Source organism: Rhinolophus hipposideros (assembly GCF_964194185.1).
Source record: "Rhinolophus hipposideros genome assembly, chromosome: 20".
NCBI classification, from domain to species: Eukaryota; Metazoa; Chordata; class Mammalia; order Chiroptera; family Rhinolophidae; genus Rhinolophus; species Rhinolophus hipposideros.
Window position 1 is genome coordinate 28,282,772 of NC_138066.1, and position 19,760 is coordinate 28,302,531.

The 19,760-nt window shown below is 45.6% G+C and overlaps 1 protein-coding gene across 6 annotated transcripts in view; it reads right to left on the reverse strand.

The window, feature by feature from the left end:
* The window catches only part of HLF (HLF transcription factor, PAR bZIP family member), a 62,169-nt gene extending 45,185 nt beyond the window's left edge, over positions 1 to 16,984 (reverse strand). The window contains exons 1-3 of one of the 6 annotated variants that reach the window (XM_081027853.1): positions 16,356 to 16,460; positions 15,061 to 15,169; positions 13,924 to 14,256 (exon numbers count right to left, since the gene is read on the reverse strand). In XM_081027853.1, coding sequence (XP_080883979.1) covers positions 13,924 to 14,116 — 193 coding nt within the window. In that variant the 5' untranslated portion in view covers positions 14,117 to 14,256; positions 15,061 to 15,169; positions 16,356 to 16,460. Of the gene's footprint in view, positions 1 to 13,923; positions 14,257 to 15,060; positions 15,170 to 15,647; positions 15,716 to 15,953; positions 16,070 to 16,355 lie in introns of those variants that run through there. The other 5 variants (XM_081027852.1, XM_081027851.1, XM_081027855.1 and 2 more) reach the window with 5 other exon arrangements.
* Between the last annotated feature and the right edge of the window lie 2,776 nt (positions 16,985 to 19,760).

Sequence of the window (19,760 nt, forward strand, 5' to 3'; positions counted from 1 at the left end):
ATCTGATGGGAACTGTTGGAATTACAGCTTTTGTCCACCTTGCAATTTCTGTCCTGTGACCAGGGAGCAGAATCAATAGACTTCCCTTCCTCCATTCTCTCTGTTAAGCGAACCAGAATAAGCCTCACTCAGAGAGCAAAACAGTACATGCCAGGACACTGGAAGCAGCACTGCCCTGATTCCTTGATCTTCTGCCGAATGGAGGGACAAGAACGAAAGGATCTTCCCAACCTTCTCTTGTCAGGACAGGAAATACCTGGCACGAATACTGTCCCACCTAAGCTCACGGCACACATCCTAATTAATCACAGAACTCTTTTCACTGAGCCCCTAGATCAAGCCTCAGTCTTTCAAGATGACATTCCGGGCACCTAGGGCCAATTGAAGCCAGCTATCTGATGAAGCCTGCTGCCAAGAGAGGTCCTACAAACCTGAATTCAGCCACACAGAGGAGCAGCCAAAAGCACAGCTGGCCACTGCCCTTTTAGAAAAGTTGCCATCAAAACACTGAGCTGTAGGCCTTTTCTTCTTTTTTTAAAAAATTATTTTGTCTGGCTAAAACCACTGATAAAAAAAAATCCAACCCTTGGAGCAATGATTCCAGCCAGATAACTTGCTTTCAGGGTAACTCTGGAATGTTGAACACCAGACAGAAGCCAGTGGTTCCCCTTCAGAATGAAGGCCATTTTTAAAGAAATAACTAGCCTTGATGCTGTGGCATTGTTTTCCCCCAAAGGTGTCAAATGTCTTGCTTTGCAGATTTAGGTTTTAAACTCTGTTATCCTTCTTGAGTGGCAGAACACGAGTCTTAGCCCATCTACTTGCTTATGAGCAGTATCATGGCCCCAAGAGGCTTGATATATTTTTGCACCCAAATATGCACCAATGTTAGTCTTCCAGTTCATAGTAATCTTAGAACACAGAGTACGGAGCTAAAAAATAGCAGCCACGTTTTACAGGTAAGAAAACTGAGGCCTTGAGAGGTTCTGTGACGCGTCCAGAGACACACAACCCAGCGCTGGCAAACCACTCTGAAACCTAGAGCTCTTTGTAAATGGCCTACCTTGAAATTGTTTCTCCTGTTTTCCCCACTTGCCACCTAAAACCCAATGGAAAGAATAATACTAGCCCAATTTATACTTTGATTTGAATTTCATTTGGCAAATTTTCTAACTGGCTACCTTATTTTACATTGAGACATACTTATAAGTTAGAAGGCCATTGATTGTTCCCATCTTACAGAGGAAGAAGTTAAAACCCAGACAGGGTGATGCTTGCTTAAAGTCATACTTCTAATTAACAGCATAGCTGGGACTATAAATGAGACCTCTTGGTGCACCTAAGGAAGTGTCGTGGGGCTTGCAAAGACTCAGCACAGCAACTCAGCAATCTGGAAGGGAGACTCCAAAGATTGAAGACGCAGTACATTTTAGAAAAGGATCTTTAAATACAAGCTTTTCACTCTGAATGAAAACTTACTGAGTGACAACTCTGAGCAGCCACAGTCCCAGGTCCATTCACTGATTAGCTCATTTACTGTTCTTTAACCCTCATGACCATCCCATGAAATAGGCTGCCATTGTCCAGGTGAGGCTACGAGGGGCTCAGAATTTAAGTGACGTGCCCTAGGTATCGTGGCTTCTCAGGAGACCTCCACCTCCAAATCCAATTTGCTGTAGTGACCAAAGGGTCCGAGAGTCATGTGCTGATGCTGTCAGGACTGTTTCTCTGACTATCTTCATGAAAGCTTGTTATTTCGGCCTTGAAAATGATTTCATCCTGATCTCCATGGTTTCTAGCCACTGAGATATGCCCAGATGTATTTTAATCAGAATGGAAGGGCTGAGGAAGGAGCGAGAAAACATATTTTGGTGATGTATCCACAACATTCAATCCTCTTGGGGGCAGACTAAATTCTGGGAACCAGTACCATTTCTAATATGAGTCGATGTCCTAAAACCTGTTACATTAAGTGTTTAACACCATCCTGGCTTTAACACATAATGGGTATTGCTATGATTTCATATACATTTTAGCTGATTTAAACTTAGGAGCATTGTACCCAGTCTTTTATAAAACTCAGAGATATATGACTGGATGTAAACACGCTGAGGGAGCTTTAGCTTGAATCAATCGTCCCTCTCAAGATGAGAAACATCTTACCTCGTTTGATGCCGATGTGCTCTGTTATCCTTAAGACAGGACTGGTGGACCTTGAAAAGCTTATTCTGCCCCACCCATACTATAGTATACAGTGTACTATATGAAGACCCATGCCAAGAACTCCACATCGCTAATCTGGCTGAAAAACAAAGTCATATCAGGCTAATCCTAATTTGTAAATTAATCATCTTTTAAATAGTTGTCGCCTTTGTATGAAAACTATTTTCACACTTTTCTTCCAAATAATTTACTTTTGTTTTCTCAATTTCCTCATGTTTCCACTCCATTTCAACAGAAGCGTCCATTTTTCCTATCTGGAGACCTCCCTGCTGTGTTTCCATCTTGTAGGGAGAGTTCAGAAGAAAGTGTTTGAGAGAGTCACACTAGGGGATGAGGGCGGGGGCAGAAGGCTACTATTGGAGACCCACGGTCCTGTCTCTCCCCACTCAGCAACAACTAGGAGAAATGCCAGTTCTCCACCTGGTGCAAAGGTTTTTTCTTCACCATGAAGAAAAAAGAAGAAATTCCCATCACAAATCTGACAGCCTGTTGGAAAGTCTTGAGAGCACTAAAGGCAGCATATGTAAGTTTCATTTCACCTTTACCCACTCAAGGTCAGAGGATGGTGGGGCAGGGGGTGGAGATGAAAGACACTGCCCTGCCCCATGGAGCATGCATCTCTTAGTGGAGCTATCCAAGTGGGCAGGCCATTGCACTGTTACAGGACCACAAACGAGGTTTCGCGGTGGAGTATATCTTTTCATAGACATCAACACACAGGATGCCTTGTCATTCATTACCCTCTCTTCCTTACAATGACTCGGAAGGTGGGGAGCAGTCCTGGGCCGTCGCTGCTATAGCACAAGATGCGCTCCTACTTAAGGGTCCATGAGATGATGATGGAGGCAGAGGAAGAGAAGGAATAGTAATTGTAGAATACAAACAAAAGAGATGAAAGCTACCGTTCATATACTGAGCACGTTCTATATGCTTTACATGTATCATCCCATTGAACCCTCCAGGAATCCTTTGGAAGAGGTATGATCATCTCCACTTACAGAGGAGAAAATCAAGGCAGAAGAGCTACAGCCGGTAAATGGCAGAGCTGAGATCTAAGCTGAGGCCGGGAGTTTAACCACCACTGCATCATGCTGCCCATCCATGAGGAGAAGGGACGAATGAGAGGAGGTTGCTCTAACAGGTGATTAGTTCTTTAATAAAATTCCACAGAGAACCGCCATCTTTGGGGATTGGTCTATGACATCCTCTGTGATGGTAGGTAAATAAACAAAAATGCTCTTTTTTTTAATTCCATTTGATGATGTGAACATTTAAGTTTTAAAATGTAAATTTAGTGGTGTGGGACAAATGGGAGATAGGGCGGACAGAGATAAATTGCTACAATTTGGTGGAAATACTAACCCAAATTACTGAAATCAAATTACTGAAATGTCAAATGACAGAAATTCTCTTGCTAGTCACTAATATATACTGTGATCATGTTTATATACACCCAGTTAAGGTCTTTAAAGCCTATTTTGAACTCAGATGACTTACATATGCCTCCTAAATTGTTTGTATAATTAATGTGTTTGGTAACATCTTTCTTCATAAAGAAGACAAAGGTATTAATTCAATTGAATCAATTCAAGATCAAATGATCACAAAGTCTGAATCCATGCAATGTTAGTACTAGGCAAGCTTGCAGGTAAAAAAAAAAAAAAGAAAAGAAACAGACTATAAGTACACTGAAATGGCTTCTTTACACCTAGTTTTTGTGATACTGAAACTTCCTGTCATTCATCTTCACACTTCGAAGGAATCCAGTAACTAAATACCACTAAATGGCTTGTTATGGTTGTATAAATTTCACTTATAATGCTAAAAAAAAAAACCCACCACACACACAAAAAACTTACTTTTTTGACATGAATGTAAATATTTCAAAAATCATTCAGATGTTACTGGTCATTTGAAATATACATACTTTACACTCTACCAGGAAAAAAGATACCCACCTCCCCTGGGAAAGCATATTAATGTAAAGAAATTGAATCCAATGAAATGAATTCTATGAATTTCTTACAAAGTTACCTTTTCTTATTCTCAGAAAGTCTACCAAGGCTTTATTTCTACCTTTATGTTTTATATTATCTATTATTTCCTCTATAAATCTTTCAGTGGCCTTTGGTCTTTTAAAAGCAATATTATTTTGGCTGGATCTGAGATCTCCATCCTATTTTTTTTTTTTTTAAGTTTTCCCTACTAAAAGCCTCCATAATCTCCCTCAGCGATTCTAAGCCCACAGCATAATGAATCCATTCTAAGGTGAATTAAATCTTCCATTCAATCCGTAGGGCAGATGGAGTCTACCTGCTTGCCACTCTTCCTAGAACTCTTCATATCTGGGGTATTGAGATCTCCATTCTGGGTAATCTGATTACTGCGTATGTGGATGATCTTGTTCATCTGGTTTACAGCATGGATTCCCATTGGTCAGGGCCTGGTGGCATCCTTCCTCAGACAAACCTTTGCTTTTCCCATTCAATTCAATTCAAGAGGCATTTATTGTGCATGAGTGGACAGCCTCGCTTAACTCTTTCCATTAAGTGCAGAAGCACTTACAGAGCAGTGGTGAGACTTCCCTTCTCTGCAGGACTGTCCATGCCTGGGTCCCACAGCAAATACATCGGTGCACACTGTTACCCAGAAGTAATTAGAAAAGAAAGCATTGCTCTTCCCCATTGAAGGAGTTTCTGCCAAAGCACGCACTTCTGCTGATCCATTTATGCAATCCCACTTTCTAAGAGAACATTTTGTCACAGATGATTTAGTGTTGTGGCTCCCGCAAGCATCTTTCTGGAGCATGCACTCATTGTTTTTAGCAATCTAGGGTCTCTCAGGCAAGATTTGAGAGGGAAAGGGGTTTAATTAGCCACAGGCCATCTGATTGTAAGACCCCCAACTTCCAAAGCATTCGTCTAAAATCATTCACGAAAAAAACCTAAAAAACAAAAAAACCCCTCCTAGATTAAACTTCGAAAAACAAGTTTTAGGAACATTGTATGACAGTGGAACTGTGTAACTTTTAGGGACAGAAAATGAGACTGGATTCCCATTATGAGTTGGATGGGTAGGAAGTTCAGACAGTAACGGTATTTGTTAAAGTCAGAAAAGAAGGAAAACATTTTAGGAATTTTCACATTAAGTCATGGAGTGTATATCCACCAGAAGCCAATTTAACAGAAACAATACTGTATAGTTTTTCCCCAACATACACTCGATCCTGCCAACACTCTAATTGTCTACTATACATAGCTGGAGGTGAAATTGCACACACTGACTGTTATTTTTTTTATTTAAGTGAACCGGTTCGGGTTATGACAACTTCTCCAGCTCTCTGTATTCTTGGCTTGAGGTTAGAGCACATTTCAAGGGTACTTGAACAAGTCACTTCACGCATGTGCCATTCAGCAGCCCCTGTGCCCCCCCCACCAGCCTGTCTCCTTTCACAAAGTCCCCTTCCTCTAGCAGCCCTCCCCATACAACCCCTCCCCCCCATATCCACCATATCTAAGCACGATGAGCAATTAATCCAAATTTCGGGGAAGAAGGAAGCTACAAATACAAGGTCAGGACTCAAGAATGCAAAACTGTAATAATGATTCCTTTGTCTCTCAGGGGTAAAATTAATAAGCTGTTCAGAAACTTAGCTAAGTATTTTTAGCTTGATATTACTGCTGCAGGTAATCCTAATAAGCAAGTAGACAATTTGCATCACTGAGGCATTAACGTCTTCTCTTTCATCCTCTCTCTTACACACACCAAAAAAACCCCACAAAACATAAAAAAACAAAAACCCACACATTCATAGAAATTGGTTCAATATACTTGTTTGCAAACCTCGTAAGCTTTATAAAATAGAAGCATTTAAAAGTGATGAATGTTAATGGGTTGGGTTTATTAAAATCTATTTTTCTACTCCTATGAGACCAGACCTGCTTTTAGACCTTTAAATTCTGAACCATTCAAATCCCTCAAATTATTTCCCTGCCAAAGCGTGTTTCCCCCAATCACCAAAATTATGGGCTTTATAAGTGAAACCTAAACCCTGTGTTTTTGAATTACTTTCTCTAGATCATTAGAACATTGTGTTTTGAAAAGCTGTTTGATGTTCAAGGGAGAGTATTTATTTTCAAAACAATAATAATAAGGAAGTCCCGGTTTGCCAGAGGAAACTATTGTGAAGTATCTAAAAATGTTTCAGATCTAACCTTGAACCCAAGTGGAAATTTCCACATGCCACTTCCCTACTCAAAAACCTTCCATGGCTCCCCACTGCCTGCTGGATAAAGTTCAAGCTCTGTAGCTTGGCGTTGATGAAGCTGCCAGCCTGGCTGGCACCTACCTCTCCAGACTCATCTCCCGGACTCCTTCACATGAATTTTCTGCATCAGCCAAATTGGATCTACACCTTGTTCCTTAAACACCCTGTGGGCATTCCTGCCTGTATAACTCTGTCACACCACTGCCCACTCACCACTCTGGCTCCTCCACCTCTCATTCCAGGCCCAACAGAAGGTCCAACTCTTCTTCCAAGAAGTCTCGTCCCAGGCACTCTTGCCCTGGGCAGTGGCTGCTTCCTGTGAGGTCTGGCAGATCTTGCCTGAGCCGCTCCCTTATTTATTTATTTTTACATTTTTTACTCACTTTCACGCTGCTTTTTTCAATAGGTATGGGAGGCGTCCATGTGCCCACCGTTTGGCACTGAGAACATGCTTGTCGGTCCTGTCACTCATCCTTTTACCTAAAAAGTCTGTCTTCCCGACTAAACTGACATCTCCTCGAGACCAGTAGCCAGAACTCACCCTTGTCTGTCTTCCCCAGGATTTAGCACAAAGCAAATGCTGGTGCTATTTCTGGGGACCGTCCACAGGGCTCCTCGCTCTGACAACTTCCTCTGTTGCTTTCTAACCTTCCTATCATTTATTAGAGAAAAGTAACTGAACTGACTTGTGGTAGAGCTCGGCCGCCCGCGCGCCAGGTGCCACGCTGGAACCTTCATACACGTTAGCTTTAGAAAGCTGACATAAACCCAACAAAGATGTGGCTGTGCAGATGAGAAAATGAAGGTTCTGAAAGATTAAGGGTTTACCCATGAAAGGACCATTTAGAGGGAGACGGAGTTATTATTCTGGAATGCTTACGTCAAGTTGTACTTGTAAGCAGGAACATGGACTGGACCAGACCTTTCTCCTCTCCCAGCACCACAGTGTCCCTTTCCGGTTTCTTTACCCCGAGGTCATCACATTGCCTACAAGTATAATGATTACTATTAAGCTTATTTTTTAAAATTGCAATAGTAACATTGATTGAATGATTTCCTAGCAAACATGTCATGGAGAAACCTTCTAATCAAGAACTTCTTGGAACTGCATTTTGTTTGTTTGATTTTTTTTTTTTCAATCTCATGACCCAGGAGGAATGAATAACGGTTACAGTTAGAGATCCAAGGTTACCTAAAAGTCAGAGGCTAAGAGGAGCAGTCCAAGACCAGGCGGAGAAGCGGAGGACACATTCAAATTCCTTGATCAGAGGACTTACTGGGCTAGAAGAGTAAAAGTATGGAGGTCCTCCTGTGAGAAATGAGATCAGATGGTAGTGAGCATGCTTCTCACAGCAGCTAACTGTTACTGAAGCTCGCTGTGTGCCAGGTGCCGTGTCAAATACTCTCCATGTGCACTGGCTCATATGACCTTCAACACTCCAAGGCTGCAAATGGGAAATCAGAAGCTCAGCTCATTTAAATAACCTGCCTGAGATCTCGAGCAAGCAGAGTGGAGTCAGGATATCCAGGTAGGCTGGTTTGTTTGTCGGATCTTATGCTCTAAAACATTGCTATATTGCCCACATAGAGCTGTGTCTCCAACATAGGACATTCTGATGAACGTTGTGAAAGGTGAGCCAGCAGGCATCTGTCTTAAGGAAATTTAAGTTTCTGCCAAAACAATGGTTTAGTGGCTACAGGTCAAGACATTTGCTGGGAGTGGGGGAGGGTACGAAATATGATAATAAATGAAAAATATTCTCAACTATTTCCATTATAGCATCAAATACAGACCCCATACCTCCTCCTCCCTATCCTTCACTCATATATTCTTTTCCAATGTTTTTTTAATCTTATTACTTCTACTACTACCTTCCCTCTTCCCTCTATTTTTCACTGCTGAGACATTAAAATGATTTCTGGGTAAAAATGATTAGTGCTGGTTAAAAGAGAGGTTTCTGAGAAACCTAATAAATCACTGCTGTCTTTTCATCCCCTGGCTCTCTACATTAGGACGTTATCAAGGCTTTTTCCTTCCCATCTCCCCCACCCCTTCCCTTCTGCTCTACCTAGTCCTGTCTTTATACTGCTATTTTTCTAGTCTGGTAAGCACAGTGCTGAGCTGGAAAAACTCTGCCAAGCTCCTTGGCAGGAGCTGGCCTACAGGAACCCTGCCCACCACAGTGGTGCGGAGAAGACAAGGCCTCTGGGCAGACAGGCAAGAGAGAGGGCTGGTTTGGGGTCTGGCTAGAATGCTGGCGAGAGCAGGTTTCCCTGGCATATGAATTGCCCGACAGAGCTCAGCTTTCTTATGCCAGGGTCAGGGTTACAATCTCTCCCTGGCACATGCTTCAGTTCGCCTGGGAAGAAAAGCGGGAGGGGGGGGGCGGAAGCAAGCCAGCACACCACCCAGAGTTGGGTGAGCTCCATAGGGCACAGCCACGTGCCTGAAGCATACGGTCACGCAGGCAGACAGCCAGGGCTGCCAGGGCTCGCACGAGAGCTGGGGCGGCGGGGGGGGGGGGGTGTTAGGCATCGAGCGAGTGGTGCAAGGGGCTGTTTCCACACTGGCAGAACAGGAGGTGCAAACCCAGAAGAGGTACTCTGGGTTCACATCAGGGAAGAGACTTGTCCTAACTCAGAACAAAGCAGGAAAGTCAAGCTGGCTACACAGAATAAGTACTGGACATGCTGGGAGGGAAAAAAGAATGCATGTGCTATTTTTGCAGAGGGATGGGGACTGGATGAAGCAAATCCCAAATGAAGAACAGGGGTTAGGAATACAGTCATGCTCTTCCCTACTCCCATGCCACTGACATAACAACAGCTCCAGGCACTGCGTAGCCATGTGCCACCCACCGTGCCTTATTTAACCCTGCTAAAAGTCTGTCTTATTTAACCCTGCTAAAAATCCACGGGAGGGGGACTATTTATAGTCTCCATTCTATTGATGGGTAAACTGAGGCTTAAAGAGGTTGAAAAATTGACACAAAGTTATACAGCCAGCCAGTGTGGGTCCAGGATGTGAACCCAAGTCCCCGGGTCTGGAGGCCACGCTCTTAGCCACCAAGTTGCCTTGCTTTCCACACCTATCTCAAGGCCAGGAACTACTGTCCTGGGAATGTTACAACACGACAAAGCCAAGAGAACAGGGCACGCCTGTCCTCTATGGGGTGTGGTGGAGAAGATAAACTCTTACAAGGAACAGAAAAAAACCAAACCAAACCAAAGCTGACTCTCTCACCTTCACGCTCTCCTTTATCCTGAAGCACTTCCCAGACACGTGAGGCCGGGTGTACAGTAACTGTCAATCATGGCGCTCCCAACTTGCAGACATGTCAGTACGATGGGTGGGGAAATATAGGAACTGCCAGCCCTTAAGGCGAGGGAGAAACTGAAGCTTCATCTCATGAGGTCGGGGAAAAGCAAGAGAACGCTGCTGCCTCAGCAGGACCTCCCTTAATTCCAGACCCACGAGTACAGAACTTCCCACTGTTATTACTGAGTCTCCACTGCCCGGTTTTCCTTCCACAACAAAACCTTATCACAAAGGAAGGTCAGCAGATGCAGAACACCACTTCTGCCTTGCAAAGGTACAACGGGTTCTCCCCCACCTCTCATTCTCCTGCACCGCTGATGCTCCCCTGTCCCCACACCACATGGAAGGCTTTCGCTTCACTCTGTAACCAGCCTTCATCCTAACCCGGTCTCAGTTCTCCACTGAGTGCAGGTCTAACAGTGGTAGGACACCCCCAAGCTATTCAAAGAAAAACCACCAGAGGAGATGATTCCAACCCTGGTTTTACAAGCATGTGATTTAAAAATAACTCTGCCTTTGCTATACATGACTTTCCCTAAAGGCACTGCTGTCCTGAAAGTCACTGTTCAATTCTCAGGGCAAACAGATTCTTCTTTTCCCAGGACCCAGTGCGTGCTTCCAGGAGAGCGCTCGCAAAAAGCCCCTCGGATAGCTCTGAAATGCAAACACTGAAACTGTCAGGAGGGCTCCTGCCGTCTGTGTTGGCCTGGGACGTCCGGGATACTGCCCCTCAGATGATTACGAAGCCCGAGCATGTGGCTGTAGCACCCAGGAACTGCCCCTCTTCTTCCTTCTTTAAGATGTCAGTCCAGAAAGCCTAGTGATTACCCCATAGTCACACGAGGGTTCCACGGATCCCTCGGTTATTTCTTCAAGGAAAAGTGTATTTCTTCAGATATTAGATTCATTTTTTGATTACATAGCTAGAAAGAGGAATAGGATGGGTGCACAAAACCGCAAAAAGGTTGGTGGCAGTTATGGCCCATAGTATGAGAATTGACAAGAACCTTGTCGTTCTACGACGTATTTCGGGCATAGCTAGGAATGCATACTGTGTCACATTATGGCTTCACGTCCTTTCAACCAGACAGATAGCACTAATGACACAATGCCTGGGACCATAACTCAAAAGCTGCAAATAGCAGAAAACAAATGTTTAACAAAATGATTTTGCAATTATCTCCTGAATAACCTCATGCCACCGTCTTACCAACTGAAAAAGTATACAACTATGCTGTTACTAACATTATATTTCATCTTGGCAAACTAATGTCTCCTGACATTCTCGAAAGTTTGGCCACAGAGCATTCCAGGAGGTAGAAAGCATCCAAGCGTGTGATGGGATCCTGAATGAGGCCCCGAGTTGGCTGTCCATGTTGAAAGTCTACAACAGTAGTTCTCAATAGGGGTGATTTTAACCCCCAGCAGACATCTGGCAGCGACCAGATTCATTTTTACTTGTCACAGCTAAAGTGCGTGTGTTAATGCTGTTCAGCTTCCTACAGAGCACAGCACAGTCCCCACAACAAAGCCTTACCTGAAACAACAATTGTGCCAAGGTGATGAAATCCTGATCTAGACTGAAATGATACAATTCCCAGAATACTCAAGGCTAAATCTGTGCTCATTCCTTCTGAGGACTTATTGCCCTCAAGATACACTTGGTATTTCTAGTCTGGTCACCACTGTGATGATAGAGAACAGTCAAAATTTTTCTCCTTTTTCAGGTTTGCTTGTGACATACCGTCCGTCAAATCCATATCCCCTTGAATTGTATTTTGTATTATAATCTTCATGATGGTCAACAGTGTATAAACAGCAGAGAGTTATTTTACCTGCATTTGGTATTTGAAGACGAGCTTGAACTTTCTTTCTATTTTTGTTAGGAGTAGCATTGAGTTTATAATTCAGAGAAGACTGTTTTGAAGTGTGCTTCCATTATCGAAAAAGACATTTACATGAAGAGTTTATTTCTGGATCCCAGAGTCCCTCCCCCAACTTTGGTCCTAGGGCCTTTCTTTCCTCCACTACCTAACAAGTGACATCCACGGTAACTCAGGAGTCCCCTGCTACAGACTGCAAATCTGACTTGGGGCATCTCAAATTCCCAAGACCCACTGATGAATACTGATGCTAATGAGTTCTAACAGATGACTTTTAAGGAATCCTCAGGTCCCCAAAGCCCAATTCTCAATTCTCAGTAGAAACCAAGGTGTGGGGACCCAATATTTGCACGCCTCTTGGGAAAAAATACAGTATTTCTATTATAGTGTGTGCCTCTATTTGGCGGAGGATTGAGAAATACGTGTCATTAGATTGTGCTAGGGTTAAAACACCCCAATCCAATAACTAGTGGTCCCAAGCTCCTGATAGTTCTCTCAAGAAGGAGAAGTTATACGCTGTACCTAATTCTGAAGGTATTTCAGAAGACAGGGATTGAAATAAATGATAAAAGTTGACACAGATACAGCAATGATCGTCACTGCGCTCGTTAATAGAACATTAGTGCTAGTCATTTCAGCCTTTCTACATATTAGCTCTAATTTTCACAATAACCCCATCAAATAGAAATTGTACCATTTTACACAAAGGGAAACTGAGGCTCCCAGAGACTGTCACTTTGTGAAGTCACACAGCTACCAAGTGGCACATCAGAATGACTGAGGCATAAATGTCCCTTCTCACTGGGGCACTGTCCCCTTCTCCTGGTTATTTTCCATTTTGAATGTTTATTTATTTTGTTGGTTGTTTGTTCCTGGGAAGAAACTGAAGACAATAGCACTATATGTTCTAAGTAGCGGGGTCTTAGGCTCACATAAAGGAGTGATTTCCCATGTTTCTGCAGCCTTCTAGAGGTGAGCAGAGGTTAAGATTTAATTCCATTCCAGTCAGTGGCCTTGAGTTATCATTCAAAGCAGGTTTTGGAAAAGGGGCCGGCCCAGAGCGATCTGCATGGAAGAACTTTAACTCCAATATTAATAGTTCAAGGCAGGGCTGTTCTTTCCTCCTTTCATCATTTCCTTCCATGTTAATCTCCCTCTGTGTGTCACAGAAATTCTACCCAAGCCGAGGACACCGAGTTCAGGAATGATCTCTAACACAAGTGTCCCATTGTCCTGCTTCTGGTTCCCCTGCAGCAGAGGCCCTCGGCTCGGCGACCTTCCTGACAATGTATCTGGCTGAATCTTTGTTCCTGGTTACCTGGGCACATAAAATGGCCTTTCTTCCCGTTCGTTTTGTACTGCAGGGTGCTAAAAGCATGAAGCCAGAGCTGCCTCAACTTGTGTTTATATCTGAGCATTTAGCAGTGGGTTTTGAAGTACCGGTCACTTCAGGTGACGTTTCTGGACAATACTTCAACACCATTTACAGCTAACCTTGTGGTCTTTGAGGGCTTTGATAAAAATGGATTAAGTATGATGGACAGATGAAAACGAAAGAAAGAGATGTAAGAACAATCTGGTTTGTAGGGATACTGAAGAGAGAGATACGGGGTCTGGTGCTGAAAAAGGCTAAGCCATGCTTGATATGAGAGCTGCTTTAAGATTCAGTTTCTCAATCAGTGACACTGCAAGATGAAAAGATGAAAAAGCTATCGGCCCCATACCCCTAACTCACTTTTTTCATTCTTCTAAGAAAGAGAAACATGAACGTCGGTAAACCACAGTCTTATAGAGAAAACATTCAGCAAGATCCTATCATCTGTGTATTTGGGGAATGTGGAAAACAGATGGATGGGATGGATGCTGGGATTATCCAAATCATTAATTATAGGTTGGTATGTCTTAAACTGATATCCTTGGATCAGCTGTATCCTGAGTCTCATCAGAATCCTTCAAATTGCTGGTTAAAACGGCCTATTCCTGGGCCCTCACCCTAGACCTGAAAAAAAATCAGAATTTCTAGGGTAGGTCCATAAAACCTGCGTTGAGCTGACTCTCCAGGTGATAGAGACACTCAATGAACTGGGCCAACCGCTGCTGTGGGTGAAATACAAGACTCCTCGTCTAGAGGGAGCTGAAGTCCCCCTGATTAAGATGTTTATGCCACCCCCACCCTGCCCCTGCCTTTTGCCCTCCTCCCCATCTGGAGGGAGAAACTTCTGAGAGTTTACCTGGTCTGACGGGGCTCTGCATACAGTTCGGGGACTGGAGGCCAGGGTGAATGGGTGCAGAGGCCCGACTGCTGAGGTCCATGACGGAGGGGGCTGCTGCGGAAGCCGGCTGCAGCCCCGGAGGGTGAGGGCTGTGGTCATGGTGAGGGCTGGGGGGGATGCCATTTTCCGACAAAAACTCTTCCAGGTCCATGTATTCCAACTGGAAAGTATCTCCATCATAGGGAAGGGTTTTGTCCCATAAGGTGGGTCCCAAGAATGCTGACTGGGGGCCCGTCGGGCTATTACTCTCATCATCCAGCTTCTTTTCCTTGTCTTTATCTTTATTAAATGCTGCAGGAAAGGGGGAAAGTAGGAGTTTTAAAAAAAAAAAAGGATTGCGCTTTCCCCCCCCACTCCTCCCAGTCACAAACACCAGGGTTCTTCTCTGGCTGCTGGCTTTGTGGATCTGGAGTTAAAAGTTCAGGCAGGACGTGGATCCCGCCTGTTTTTTAACATCTTCCTATTTACTTTGGAAAGAAAGCACTAGTCCTCGGGACGGGGCTACCGACTGATCTAGGGTATAAACAAGAAAGCAGTCTTCAGGGCATTATTTGAGGAGACAAATCATTTAAATTGACAGTGGGAAAATATACCTGCAACTGCATACAACTGCTGTGATTTTTAAGAACAGAGGCAATACCCAGGCACGATTTGGCATCCAGGAAATTCATTACAGTAACAATACGAAGTCATTCAGACTTGGAACGCCAGTGGGTTGGTGATTCTAATTTTGGTAAATCAGGGACTCTCCACCCTTCTTTGAGACCATGTATTGAGCATCTCCTACATATCTGGTTCTTTCCATGAGATCATATTCTCGAAAAATATCACAATCAGCTTTACAATGAAGAAATGGAGGCTCGGAGCCTTGAAGGATGTTGACCAATGTCTGTCATTGGCAGAGAAGAAAACAGAACTTCCCGAGCCCACATGTGTTTGCTTGTAAGCCACACTCTTATTTTACAAAAGTTCTTTTTTCCCCCAAAATATGAAGTGTTTTCTTCCTCCTCTTTCCCCAACCCAATTCACAAAAATTACACAAGTATGCAACCTGTCAAAAGCACAGCTAATGGGAAAGGTGGTTCGTCTACATACCTATGATGGAGGTATGGAGCCGTTTTTACCTGAAGTACTGCTCAGCCCATGAGGTCTTTAACCAGAGCTCTGAATTTTGCCAAGTCTAGTCCTCAAGCACCAGTGGAATCTGGGATTAAGGAATTTGGTTTCTGAGTTTCTTCTTCAGAGAAACACAGTCTCCACCACCCTCCATTCTAATCCTCTGCAGTCTCATCGCCAGAGAAATCTGACTTAAAACACCCACATGCAGAAGACTGCAGGCAGCACCTTCCTCCCAAGTGTTACTCCTTAAAGGAGAGTGAAGAGGGAAGCTGTGCTTTGCAGACCTGGAATCAAATCCCTCAACTCTCGCAATGCAACAGGTTGTCTGTTCCCTGCTAGAAAAGAAGGTGCGAGGAGTCCCACGCTATCTGCAGCCAAATGATCTCCCAAGCCTTACACGCGGAGCCGCACCGTCTGCCTTTGCTACTGTGACATAGAAAGCACGAAACCGCATTGGCCCCAATGACAAATCCCTGGAGGCACCAGCTCGACTGAGCGCCTCCTCACACGACCCCTCCTCTGCCTGTCCGGCCAAGGTTGCCTGGGGAAGGTTTGGGACTTACCAAGAAAGGGCTCAAGCCAGAGGCGGCTCCTGCGCTGTTACACGTGAGCCTGCTCCACTCTCCCCTCCCACCAGAAAAGTGCACGGGGAAAGTGTCAGCGCTGGAGGCGTGCACGGCTTGCCGCCCAGAGACCACTCCCCCCGCCAGCCCCAGCCCGCATCCCCCTTTCTGAATTACCCTTCCCTGGAGAACTAGTATCTCCATACACACTTCGTGAGTGCCAAATACTAATAACAGAAACAACAGTGTGATCCCAATACCCGGCCTGGGCAGTGAGACCCCCCCCCCCCGACTCGAGCCACCCACCCGTATGGAAGCAAGCCCTCTGGCGTCTCCTCCCCAGTCCGCGAAGCTGTCCTCGTGCAGGAGGTTTCAACCTGAGGGCGGATAAGCCTCAGTCTAGGAAAACACTGACCTGTCAAGTCACATCTCCCACCTGCGCCGCGGGAGCGGGACCTAGGGAGGCTGGGCCGGGTCCCCAGCACTATTTTAAATGTTGCTCAGTAAGGGGGCCCCCCCTTTTTGAGGAGGAGGGGTACGGTGATGGGTGAGCTCCTCTATTTCATCAAAGCAGGGTCAGGATGCCGGGGAACAGGGACAGAGGGAGATGGCTTCTCCAGCCGGCCAGCGGGGGTGCCCGGACAAGGAAGGGGACCCCAGGAGCGTCGTCCCTTCCCAGAGCGGGGCAGCCAGGAGGGCAGCGCTCACCGTCTTCGTGATGAAGGGGGAGCTTCAGCGGGTTCTCCAGCAAGGACCTGAGCACGCCGTAGGGAGGCGGGATAAAGGTGGGATTCAGGGGGAGCGGTCGGGACATTTTCTCCGTCGCGATGCACTCAAATCTTTTTCTTAAAAAAAAAAAAAAAAAAAAACCGCCCCCCAAAAGGTTGCTGAGCTTTTTCCTTCGTCCTTTGCCAAAAGTACTCTCTTTCAAGGCGGTGGAGACACAGGAAAAAAATTACTTGTATCTTTATAAATACATCTGCATAAGAAAATAAAAACAAAAAAACTTTCGGGTTTCCAGTGCAGACGGTCTCCGGGGAGCGCGCCAGGTGCCCGCGGGCTCCTCCGCGACCAGCAGGATGCTCTCACCTGCCTCGAACCCTCGTCTTGTAGAATGTTCCAAATTGCAAAAAAGAAAGAAAAATTGTGCAGACCGCTGCAGAACCACGGAAGACAACGCGCCACCACGGCCCCGTCCCGCCACCACCCGAGGCCGCGCGCCGTCCCACCCCACCCCCCGCCCCGCGCCAGCGGCCGCTGCTCCCCGGCGCTTGGCGGCCCCGCAGCGCCGGGCTCAGCGCATCCGGCCGCCCGTGTGCCGCGGCCCTGACAAGAGTGACGTCAGGGCCCGCACCGCGCGCCGATAGGCGTGCAGGGGGCGGGGCCGCACGCGGCCCCACCCGGCCGCCCCGCCCATCCCGTCCTTCCTGCTGCCGCGTGTTTAGCATCGTCGCGCGCGCGGATTTTCCGGGACCAGGCAGAGCTGGCGGGCTGCAAAAGGACGAGTTGTCCTACCCCCTGGGCCACCGACCTGGGCTGAGAATCTGACTTGTTAAGGGTGGGAAAAGAAATGAGGACTTTATCTCAGCTGTTTCCCACCTGGGAATAACCTGAGGAGCTTTAAGACTCCAGATGCCCAGACCGCATCCCAGATCAATGAAGTCAGACCTCTGCGCTGACACCCAGGCATCATTAGTGTTGAAAGCTCCCGGGCGGTTGAAGGAACAGCCAAGTTAGAGAACGACAGCTCTAGATCGAATTGAAGGTAAATACTCTTCTAAGTATGTCTCCTGGCCCCAGCCAAGCTTGGCACCCCCTCCCCAGACCGGCTCCCACAACCAACGAAAGAAAGCTACTTGGTGGAAGTTCTCACGAGATACAAAAAGTAGAGTGGAAAAGGGAGCGCGGGACAGAGCGCTGTGAGCTGTTTCCCACGCTGTCATGGGGGTATTGATAGGGATACACAGTTGCCTGAAATTGAATGTGGGCAGGCAAGAGACACTCACACATTAAATGGGATTTTAGGAATATCTGCTCTCGGAGAGGACGGATGACCTCCCTGTGTCAGGTTGCAAGGTCTGCACGGTCATTAAAATAATTGTGTAACGTATTCCATGAGGAGGTCCCGGCATTCGTTGCCAGAGCAGGAGCAGCACTCTGGCAGTTTGACCCTACCCCCACCCGCCACAGCGCTGGTGGTCCCCCGAGAGCCTGCGGGCAACCCTGCCCCCGGTGTGGGTGGAACCCCTTCCTCGCCTGGGGTGCGGGAGGTGGGGGGAGCGATGGCATCAGGTCTGGAGAGCTTTAGGCAAGCAGGTTCTTCCCTTTCCTCCCCACTTCTCCTTGCTAAGATTCAGGTAGGTAGCGCGATCTGGGAAAGGGGCTGCCGGAAGCAGTGGACACAAAGGAAATGTTCTTTCAGTGAGACAAAGGCTAAGTTTCTGGGGTGGGATATGTTGACATCTGGTGGGTTCTGCTTCCCTGGAGCCTCCCAGGAGCGAAGTGTAAGAGAGAAGGCACCTGGAGGGCCACCTGGGTGCAGGGTGCCCCAGGCAGAGAAACTTCTCCAAAGTGCCTTTACCTCTCTCAGCTGCAGTTTCCTCATAAAAGGAAATTGACTATGATCAAATGACCTCTCCATTTTTTCCTCACTTGAAAATTATGACAAAAAGGTAAGGTAAAATTCTAAGTGAGGTGGTGTTATAATGTTTCAGATTTCAGCCAAATTCCAAAAACATCAGACTTAGCTAATGCCACATACATTTACTGAATATCAACTATATGCTAGCGACTATGTTGGGACTGGGGAGAAAAAGGTGAATAAGACCATTCTAACCCTTAGAGTCAGGCATATATGTAAACATTCTGCTATAGTCTTAGAAGAGCAAAAATGGATAGATGGAGGTGACACAAGCACTTATATTAAGGGAGGGAGTCCACAGAAAGTGTCTGAGCTGGGCAAGGAGCTAGTGGTCTTTCACAAACTTTCCAAATCCCTCGATCCTATTATACTGTTCATCACAAAAGAAGGGACTCCCTCTCCACCATCCTTTTGAAGAGGCAGAGGCTATTTCTCTACCTTCGTTCCCCCCCACCACCTGTAAACCCAAAAATCTAGTGTCTTAAAACAACAGCCATTTTATGATTTCTAATCTGCAATCTGGACTAGGCTCCACTGGGATGTTGAGATGGCTGGCCTCTTTTTCTCCATGTTGTGGCAAAGTCTCTATATTATCACGTGGTCTCTCCAGCAGAGTCGTAAGACTTCTTACATGGCAGCTCAGGGATGCCATGAGCCAGCAATCCAAGCGAAGTGCCCCCTGCCCAATCCCAGTGTGAGGTGCTCATCAACATTTTGCTTTAATGTTCCACTGGTCAAAGCAAGACACTTGGCCAAGCTTTGAGTCAACGCGGGAGGGGACTACACAGAGCATGGAAGCTGGGTGACACAGTTCATTAGAGGTACCCATAATAACAGTTATCCACAGTCATTCAGTTATTTCATCTTCAAATAGATGCAAATAAGATCAGAGCATTTATCCAACATCATTTGGCAGAGCCAAGACTTGGACCAAGATCTTCTGACCTTAAGTCCAGCGTGTCATAAGATGAATATATCGTATGTCCACTTGGTCATTCATTCAATACTAGTTCAAAACAACTTGTGTAAAACTCTGAGATGCAAAGATAAATCAGACACAGAGATATCATGTCAGATGGGAGCTTACAGACTAGGTGGGAATGTGCCACATGTGCCACCATAATACAATTTTGAAAGTGGTGTTCTAAGAGAAACATAGAAAGAGTACTGAAGAGGAATGGAGAATAAAGCAATTCATTTAGGGAAGGGAGCCAGCAAGGTTCCTCAAGCCGGGATATACATGCAGCTATCAGAGATGGAGACAGGAAAAAGGAACTCCAGAAGGGAATGACACAGGTAAAGATATGGAAGAAAGAAATTGGAAGATATAATTTGTGAGCATGTTTTCATCTTCCTTGGGTAAACAAATAGGAGTGGAATTGCTGTATCATTGGGTAGATGAATGCTTTCTTTATAAGAAACTGACAATTTTCTGAAGTAGCTGAATTACCCTACATTTCCAGTGGTAATTG